Source organism: Siniperca chuatsi, linkage group LG17, assembly GCF_020085105.1.
Source record: "Siniperca chuatsi isolate FFG_IHB_CAS linkage group LG17, ASM2008510v1, whole genome shotgun sequence".
NCBI classification, from domain to species: Eukaryota; Metazoa; Chordata; class Actinopteri; order Centrarchiformes; family Sinipercidae; genus Siniperca; species Siniperca chuatsi.
Window position 1 is genome coordinate 16,344,114 of NC_058058.1, and position 10,475 is coordinate 16,354,588.

The 10,475-nt window shown below is 37.8% G+C and overlaps 1 protein-coding gene across 2 annotated transcripts; it reads right to left on the bottom strand.

Moving 5' to 3' along the window:
- Window positions 1-1,196: 1,196 nt before the first annotated feature.
- Window positions 1,197-6,501, bottom strand: sla1a (Src like adaptor 1a). Of its 2 annotated transcripts, XM_044172448.1 has the most exons (8): window positions 6,332-6,495; window positions 5,749-5,826; window positions 5,244-5,343; window positions 4,944-5,030; window positions 4,581-4,684; window positions 3,163-3,294; window positions 2,521-2,650; window positions 1,197-1,835 (listed from the first exon to the last, which is right to left on the bottom strand). In XM_044172448.1, exons 2-8 carry the CDS (start codon window positions 5,816-5,818, stop codon window positions 1,634-1,636), a joined length of 825 nt encoding a protein of 274 aa, XP_044028383.1. In that variant the 5' UTR covers window positions 5,819-5,826; window positions 6,332-6,495; the 3' UTR covers window positions 1,197-1,633. The 2 variants fall into 2 exon arrangements, with proteins under 2 accessions (XP_044028383.1, XP_044028382.1); XM_044172447.1 differs by having other exon boundaries at window positions 4,944-5,343; window positions 6,332-6,501.
- Window positions 6,502-10,475: the final 3,974 nt, after the last annotated feature.

Consider the following 10,475-nt stretch of genomic DNA (forward strand, 5'->3'; position numbering starts at 1 on the left):
AACCCCCATGTTAGATGCCACTGTTTTAAACTATAAAGAGACCTCTCTTGTTTCAACAATACCTATCATGTATTTAGCTTGAACCTTCCCTCACTGCTTCTGCTCACATTCATCATATTTATCATGATTTTACTTCTGACTCAGATGTACCAGCAATGAGCAGAAAACTATAGGTAACGACCCATGCTACTCTCATTATTTAGACCCAAGTTTATTTTTTCACAGACAGCTTTTTGGGGTTAGTGGTTAAAATGTTTAGGTCAAGCTCTTAAATACAGAAGAGGAAGTTGCTCAAGCACAAATATGAAAATGTTAAAGGGGAGTTTGGTTTTCATTTTTTCTGGCACAAATCACTCTTCTGTGGCCGTGATAAATGTTTATTCTTTGTATGCCTTTATCAAAGATATGCTGTTATTTATCATCTTATTAAATGGCAGTTGTTCAGTCAGCCTGTCATAGGGTAAACATGTGAAATTAGTGAGACCATCCCACTGGCAAGAATAGCCACAGCTCAACAGAGGAAGTTCAACAAATATCAACAGTTTTGCTGGGTGTTTGCGAGGAAATTTGAATTGAGGAACTCTCACAACTTCTGCCCATTGCAGTCACTGTAGCTTTTAACCCTGGATTCTGTTAAAAAACACAAAAGGTTTCCAAATGCTTAAAATTACTGACATGCTACAGTGCAAGATGACAAATCACACGGACAGAGTGAACAATACTAGCTGATGACGACTGATTCAGATTCGGAGATCTTGTGGCACTGTATTTGCCCAAGTATCTGAATGGACAATACAACCATCATGCACAAATGCTAATGTTGGCTTCAGTACTTTTGTCAAAGATATGTACAATAGAATTAAAAAGTGTACATAATTGAAATCGTGGCTTGTCTCCGCACGCTGTTTGTTCCTCTTAGTAAATCTTCTGTGAATCTATCAGTGTAGTGTATAATTTTCCAAAGGATTACGTCTTCTACTTCCTCAACACCAAATATTTAAGACTTAAAGCTGCTCTGATCAATATTTCTAGATTAACAATTGATCAAATGACTACATGTAATGTGAAAGGAGTCGCTCATAGTGACAAACTGTTTGCTAGCAGGTTTCCATATCAACTTAATATGGTGAAAATATGTAAAAGTGGCCAAAAACAAAAACAAAAAATCAATTAACGCAAATTGGTGTCAAAATATACCAATTTTACCATATAATATTTATTATGAACAAAGTATAAAAATAGTTTGAACACCACATATACACATTAATATTACCCAACAATACCCATAGCATTCAAGTCTCCTTTATACTGTCATACTGCCAGGCTGTTTGTTTTTCCGACTCATGTGCAGAATACACATCACAGTTCAATTGCACCAGTTCAACTCCATATAGTCCTGTCTCATCAGCTGAGTCAATGTGTAAGTGGTCATGTAATTTGTGTTATTGTTAAAATACTTAAAAGTGCTCCCATTAGAAACTATAACACGCTTTGATGTTTGGGATGTTTAACACAAATGTCAGGTCAGTGCAGCCCACTGCCGGCATTAGAAATGTGGTGGATTTCAGAGAAGGATGCCCTCTACTGTCCTCCACTTGAAGGTATTCCAGTCTTTTAAACCCTGCTGCTGTCTCTAGAAGTCATCATCATAGTCAGTGTTTGCGAGGCCGCTTTCAGGGAGAGCATAAACAGATTTACTCTTTTTCTTCCTGCGCTCTGCTCCCATCTGTGCAGAGTGTTGACTCCCAGAAAAGGACAGGTATGCAGCGATGCTGTTCCTGACTCCGTAGCTCACCGTGTTGTCACTTTCCAATGCTGTGCTGACCAGCTGTCTCCTGTTAAGGGTTGAGATGAAAAAATAAACGAGAACAGAGCATCTTAGTGTTGCAGTTTTCTTCTTCACTTGTGAAAAAATTATGAAAATGATGTACAGTATATCGCCTCCTGGGTTTTGAGCCATTGCTTTCTTCAAATCCATCCACCGCAAATCTGCATGAATGTCTATACTCAGTAATGAGTAGTTAAGTAATTAATTAATTGGTCAATCAAAAGAAAATTAATCAACTATTTTGATAATAGCCTTATTGTTTAGGACATTTTTCAAGAGAAAATGCTAAACATATCTGGTTCCAGTTTGAGGATTGGCTGCTTTTCTTTCTCATATATGATGGAAAATTCAATATATTTGGATTTTGACTGTTAAAACTGATAAAACAAGCAATTTGAATAAGTCATGTTGTGCTCTGGGAAATTAAAATGTGAATTGTCACTATTTACCAACATTTTATACACAAAACAATTAATTGATTAATTGAGAAAGTAATCAGCAGATTAATCGATGAAAAAAATATAGTTGCAGCCCTAATCTATTTTCTTACATCTGATCTTTGCTATTTGGACTTACAGTACGAGACCGGAGATCAGATGATGCCAAATAAGCTACCATCTGCCAGAATAATTATGCACTGTCATGCTGACATATTAAAGCTGTTAAATATCATCACCGAGCCTCTATTGTACCTGTCTACTTTCCTCCAGTCAAAGTTGCGTCGCATGACAACAGATGGAGCTACAGGAGTTACATCTGATGGCGGGGTGGTGCCTGACAGACAGGGGGTGGTCAATACACAACAAAGGCCATCTGCAAAGTCTGAAAAGGCAAGGATAGGGGAAGTAAAACACTGCTCACAAGCTTGCAACAAACATAGAACAAATGTTATGTTGCATAATTTGCATTACCACTCTCTCACACTCTACTGCTTAGGCAAACACACAAGCCAAAGTTGTGAAGGGGGTGGATTGGGGGTCCATATTGAATAACTGCACTATTACAGCAAATAACGGCAACACTTTTTTCACTGTGTACGCACCAGTGGTCATTATCAAGCATGCATATTGCATTTCATTTCCTGTTTTGTTCCAAAAATGTTCTGTTACAGCAGGAAATACATAGTCATCCACTGATAGGAAACACGTATGGGTATATGTATTAATAACATATTAAATTATTTCTGTGCTTAAGTGTGTGAGACTGCATATGCTCGTTTGTGTGCTTGTGTATGGCTCTACATGTCGTGATGTTTGTTTCCTTCCTTTTTGTTTGTTTTTAGACCTACGTATTTCTGTTTAGTTATATATTTAAGTTTTTGTTCATCTACCCACCAGAGTAGTGGTTGATCATATCTTCAAGGCACTGGAAAGTAAGGCGAGGGGAGATGTAGTACCAGCTGTTGTCCAGTCTGAAGATACGATAGTGCTTTACGATCCTGTGCTTCACTGAGAGCGAATACAGACCTGAGGATATGACACAAACCATACACTATGCTTTCAATCATGACACCAAGCTGCTCTGTTCTAGAAAACAAGCACATAATGGAGGTCACTGTAGTTTTGTCAGAACCCAAGACTATCAATAATTACTGATCCATGCATACTGAAAATGTCGAAACAAAGTTAAAGCAGAAGTAACATGAATTTCAGTCCTATACTGTAATGTTCTTCTCCTCCCATGCTTAGTCACTGTGCATTATTACGTATTATGAGTAAAGAGAAGTTTCAGATCAATATTTGACCACACATAATCTGTCAGGGGGAGAATCCATTTACAGGTAATGATACATGCCCTGATACATGTCCTTAAAAAAATAGTTTGAGTTAGATGAGAAGATTGATATCACTCTCATATCTGTCCGTTAATGTAAAGCTACAGCCAGGAGATGCTTAGCTTAGCATAAAAACAGCTAGCTTGGCTCAGTCTAAAGGTACAAAAATCTGCCAACCAGCACCTCTAAAGCTCACTAATTAACACGTTATATCTTGTTTGTTTAATCCGTACAAAAACAAGTGTAAAAAAAAAACGACAATTTGGCGTTTTACAAGGGGTAATGTGCTGGACTATTTCTTGGCTGGGACCAGTAACTCCAGGAAGTACCTGTGTCCGGCCAAGATATAGTCGGATCAAACAAACCAGATATGACGTGTTAATTGGTGAGCTTTAGAGGTGCTGGTAGGCAGATTTTGTTACCTTTGCACAGTTGCTTACCCTATTTCCAGTCTTTGTGCTAAGTTAAGCAAACAGACTGCTGGCTGGAGCTTCATATTTACTGTACAGACGAGAGAGTGGTATCTATTTTCCTATCTAACGCTCGGCAAGAAAGTAAATACCGGTAAGCGTGTCCCAAAATGTCAAACTATTCTATTAGCTTGCTTTTTGTTGTTTTTAAATTACGCCAAATATATATATTTAAAATCCCATTTCAATTCCAAATCCTCATTTCTAGTCGCTTCATGTATTCAGATGGAAACATCAGTGAATACCATTTTCTTGTCAGTTTTGTCTTTCTCTCTTCTTGAACTAGAACCCTCTTGTTCATGCTTTGGACCTGACTAGATCTCACCTTAGCTTGCCTTTTACTCCCCTGCTCTTGTCTTGACATCATCCTGACGTAATCTTGGCACATGCTTACTCGGACAAGCCTTTAATTTCCAATGCAGAGACTCTACACTCCTTTAGAGAAAGCCACAGTCAAACCAAGCTAATAGAGCTGATCGCAGACTCTGCTGTTAGCAAATGTACTCACCTCTCTCCCTGCTGCTCTCCCGCACCAGGAAGGAGCCGACTCTGTTCCCAGGTAGACAGAGCAGCTCTTCAGCCTTCTGCCTCTCCACCCCCTCAAACAGCCAGCTGACACAGCAAAAAACATCAGATCACATTAAAGACTTGCTGTATTTCAAACCTTAACAGTAAAATCCCATTCATATTAAAGACATAACATTGAAATCAACACATACAGCCTATACAACACATGACTAATATATTGTCTTACTAACATCTCCTGTTACCTCCCTAAAGACAGAGAGAGATCTTAGATAGAGGAGTTGAAAAAGATACATTTGATATTTTTTGTTCAAACGGAGGATATTGTCAGTATAATTTTACCTACCCATGGTACACTTTGGCCACATGGCTGTTGGGTATATAGTTCTCCTTTCCTGTTTGGACAGAGCGGACTCTCCACCAGTAAGCCTCCCTGACCATCATAAAGAGGCAAAGAGGAATCAACCACTGACCTTTTTGTGTAAGCACTTCTCTATACATCAAGCTACAAAACAAAAAAAAGACATTCTTTTTTGCTAGACTTTTTATTTCCTCACAGTTATTTGAGATTGTCTGTCTACCAAATGTGTGTCTGGATCGCAAAACTGGATTGTTTTTAATCAATAATGCAAAAACATGATCGTACTGAGTGACGAGTCTGAGCTTCTCCCCCATCCTGTAGATGGGCTCGCTGATTTCACAAGACGGGTAGTCCTGAAGCACTACCAACATGTCGTCTTCCAAGCCTGCCAAGAACAATATTTACGGCATTTACAAACACAGCCAAATGCTGATACGGAGACATCATGATTTTGGAAAAGTCCAAAGATGTCTAAGACCAAACCTCAAAAATAATTGCCAATTAATTTTGTTATTTTTGTGTGTTGCTTACTGTATCTTGACATCTCTGATACCATCAGACTGCTGACATAGCTGTGCATATTGTAACATATAAATAAATCATTTCTGGCAACCAGTGTGCTTCCGTGCTGTTTGATAGTGCAAAAATGTTATCACTGACAATATCATGCTTTTTGATGTACGAAGTGCATGACCGCTGTTACTGACAGCAGTGGAGAAAGCTTTCACTATGCACTCTCCAAAAAAATACTTTAATTACAAAACAAGTGATGTTATTTTAAAACCCTTACCCTTTTGGGAGCTGTCAGGGTCTGTGTTGACTTGGTCGCTGGCACTCACACCCCGCATCATATTCCCCATCCTCCAGCCTGAAGTCAGGGCAGAGAGACAGATATGCTGTTAATGTACTCCTCAAGTCCTATCAGTTTTCCACTCATGTACTTGTATTTTTTTTAAACCACTAAACTTCTCTCTGCTGCTTCTCCACGAAGTTTGTTACTTCCTATAAGCTGACCATTAAACAATATCAAATGACACTGTGCAGAATGGGGAAGCTGAGGCTAGATGCTGTCGGACTCAATTTTCCATTGCAGCTCTGTGTCCTGACGACTAACATTCTTGATGATATTGAATTAATATACTGCAAAATCCTGTTCCCAAATTGCAATGTTATATTACATAGTTTACATCATGATGAATCAAAAATACATGCATTGCAACACATCCTGCCTATCTCATATTGTGACATGTTCTTAACTTACATCACACAGTGTTCAGTTGATCAGTATGGAGAAATAACATTTCCATCAATACAGAAACTATCAGCGGTACGTAGCAGAAGCAATTCATGCGGTAAAATGTAGACCTCCCCACCTGTAGGACTTGTAGCTCGCCTGCTGTGATGGCATCAAGTGTGTTGAGAGAGTTTATGGCCCAAAGAGGACATGGTGGCATCAGCAGAGTCTGGTACTAGACAAGTACCATGTTCAAAAGAGTTCACAGCAATGACTTCTCAAAGAGTGTGGCGACAGCACTACATCTAACTGCAAACTCACTTCCTGTAATGAAATGAGGAAGAGGGCCAGCAAAAGTGTTGTTGAGACACACACAACAGATCATGAAAGAAGAAGATACACCCTCTAGATGTTAGTTATTTAAAGTAACTGAAAGCACTATTGTAAGCTAATATTTTTTTATTTACATTCATAGTTCATCTAGATGTGTGACTGTGAATTATATGTCAAATGTTTTGTCTTGGTACTGTTCCAGTAGAGATCATCAAAATTGGACTGTTACCGTCCAATAACAGATTTATTTGTGTTATTTGCTGCCAATTTTTGTTGTTATGGAAAGTATGGAAAGGAATTTAAAAATAAATTAGAGCTGAAATGATTCGATTGACAGAAAGTTTTCAACTATTTTGATAATCAATTAATCATTTGGGACGTTTATCAAGCCAAAATATCAAGCATTACCTTGTTCCAGCTTCTCCATTGTAAAGATTTGATGCTTTTCTTTGTCTCATGTCAGCTTTAGGAAACTGTAACAAACATTTTTCACTATTTTTTTACATTTTATGGACTAAACAATTAAAGGAAAAGTTCAACATCTTGGTAAATACACTTATTTGCTTGATACCACTCTCATGTCTGTACACTAAATATTAAGCTACAGCCAGAAGACATTTAGCTTAGCTTAGCACAAAAACTGGAGACAGGGGGAAACTGCTAGCCTGGCTCTGTCCAAAGGTAACAAGATCCACCTACCATCACCTCTAAAACTTACTAAAAACACATTATATCTAATTTGTTTAATCCTTACAAAAACAAAGTGTAAAAACTATATTTCTTTGTTTTAACGGAGGAAGACTATTTCTTGGCTGGGACCGGCTGTTATGCAACTGACAGAGACTCCAGGAAGTTACTGGTGACGGAAGTTAAAATATATAGCTACACAACAGCTTTCCTTGGATTGCAAAAAGACAAGACGGCAGAGTTTGAAAATCTTAAAATGCAAAGATGTTTTTGCTCTCTAAGTGATAGAAACAGAATGTGTAGTCGTTGTGTTTATCTGGTGTCTGAAAATATTCCAGACACTCTCTGACCTTCTGAGACAGCACATCACAGTCTGTATGACATTTATATATTTATATGTTCATGTTCTGTGTGTCAGGAATACAGATTTATGGCATGTGCATGATTTATTATACCAGTAGATTTATGACAAACTGCTGCTGCTTTCACAATAATGTTCTGTGGTGATTTTCTTTGGGGCTACACATGTCTCATGGAAAAAAAACAGTTTTATCCAGACTTTTCTTTCCCCTTTCACTCCCTGTCTCACTCCTGTTTGCCCTGTGATTGATTATTATGTCTCGTTCATTTTTATGTTTTTTTTCTCTTAGTTGACTTGAAAACAGGGATTTAAATGATACCCATTTATTTCTCTACTCGGCTCCACAAATATGTTGTTTTTTATTTGAATCACAGTATTTTTGCACAAATTGCTAAAGCTAAAAAACGTAGCTTTTATTTTAACAAAACATACACCCTCGGAAGATTTCAATCAAAATGTCAAATGTAACACCATGCTTACCATTAATCAAGTTCAACCCTTATATGAGGATATATTTAGTGCATCTGAAGCCCCAGATCCCTGGTTACATAAGAGTATTCCTCTGTGCCACACTTTATTATTCTCAAGACAACTTAGCTCATGTATTTTCCATATTAAAACCTGGATTAGACTGCTCTAGACCATTAGGCCTCTTTCCTCTGCCACCTTTCCTTTCTGAATGCAGGACAGTAATGTAGTAACAACAAAAAACATCGAGACAGAGCAAGAGATCAGCCTCATTGTTAAAGTAAACTTATCTTAAAACCCTTTGGGGATATTCAAAAGTAGATAAATAGTGGTTTCATATAAACCCTTTTCATATCTGCGTCACCGTAGAGTTTTTAAAGTCTTTGCAGATATTAGTTGGAGTCAGAAAATACTGAGCTGGCAGTTCCTGTTTGCTTCCTGCTGTGTGAGGAGGAGAGTCAGTTCTGAGAGATAAATATTCCTTGGAGGAAGTACACAGGAATCATGCGTCACACCATGCCTAAACTGAACTTCAACTAAACATTTTATGCATTTTAAGCATTGCATTTAAGCACACGGCTGAACTGAACAGTTTTTCTGCTGGTTGTAAAAAAAAAAAAGCTGCTGTGGCTACGTGCATGGTGGCTGGTGTCAGATACCAGGAGTCAAAATGTTGTGGCTGCAAAGAAGGAAGGAAGTCTTCACTGGCTTAAATAAGTACAAGGTCAACATGTAGCCTCTGTGGTGATTGTGTGAAGAGCTCACAGTTTCATCTTCTAGAATTTCCTGTGGGCAGTTTTGTCCATTTCCAAGGTTTCAAAGTAGATTTTACTTATATTTATTGGTGAAAATGTTACAGGCAAATGTCTCCATCTTCTTTGCTTCTCTCAACAACTTTGTGCTACAGCAGGAAAGGTTTGTGTGATCTTTTGCGAACTGTTTATTAAAGGGTTGGTTCAGCTACATTATGTATGGTTTAAGTCAAATTAATCCGCATTAATCTATGGACCTCTCTGTGAACAGTCCTTAGTGCAGCTACTTCTGTTATATACTGTACTATATATTATATTTGTAATTTGGTGTATTACCAATGCACTATATGACAAAGTAAAGAATAAGTCTGAATATTACACTGAGTACATTGGGCTGATAATTCTTCTGTACTTTTATTTAAGTATTTTTACAGTGTGGTATTGTTACATTTACTTAGTACAGGATCTGAATACATAATACATTTATACACTGTCATTTAGATCTATTGATTATGACCTCCAATAGATCTAAATGACAGTAGTAGAAGAAGTAATGTATTATGTATTCAGAAAAAGAAAGATATTTAGAAATACTCAAGTAAAGTACCAAAATTGTATTTAAGTGCATCACTTGATCAAATGTATTAAATTACATTTGTTAATGATAAATGTTAAATGATAAAAACAATAACAAGGATTCAAAAGAAAAAAAGAGGGGCAAAGGTACAAATAAAAGTTTGTGACAAACAGTATTTAGGCATACAAGGCTATTACTTCACTCTGGAACATTTTCCTCCATGACTACACAGTTTTTGTCTTTTTCTATTCAGGCCCTGGCTCCTGTCACTGACAGTGCCAGGGCTATGTGTGTCTTTGAATGAGTCACTGGCAGACATAACCCAGGTGAAACTCAACCAGTGGGACCGTCCACATTGACCTCCAGCTCAATGGACTCTTTGTTACATCGGGATGAGAAACTTATTCCCCAACTAGTTAAGGTAATTAATCGAAACTCCTTCCTACTGTATCTAAATTGCCTCTATTAATAACCTTTGTCTGAAATTGGATTAGGCAGATGTTTGAATAACATCTTATAGGCTAGTGCAGTTGAGAAATAACATCTTGTAGGCTAGTGCAGTTGAGAAAAAGGAAGAAATTGAATCATAAGTTTGCATTAAGCTGCCAGACACCATTTCCATTACCATTACTGGTAAAACCATGAATTCAAACTTTTCTTTTTTATAGATCTATGTCCATGTCCAGACACTTGTAACAAATGTATTTATTCACAAAATGCTCATAAAAGCAGTGTAGCAGGTGTTTGCAGGTGTTACGCTGGTTGCAAAGCTGATATTTAGCTGTCAGAGACTTTCCTCACATGGATAATTGCTAAAGAGGTCTGCATGATTGATGTCCCAGTGCCCGTTTATGACACATGTTGGGGAAGTTAAGCTCCAACTTTGAAATTGGTCAGTGATTTGTAAGCACTTTTTTCTGGGCAACACACTCTTTCTTTGCCTCTCATAAAGACAGATGCTCTCTGTCTGTGGCCGACGTTGGCCACAGTTGCCAGTGGCTGGTGTGTAGGAGGCTGGATGTGTTTGAACATTTCAAGGAGAAGTGACTTCCACGCCCTCTGTCTAAAATTACAAAATTACTGACTGTTAGGAAATCCCATCATA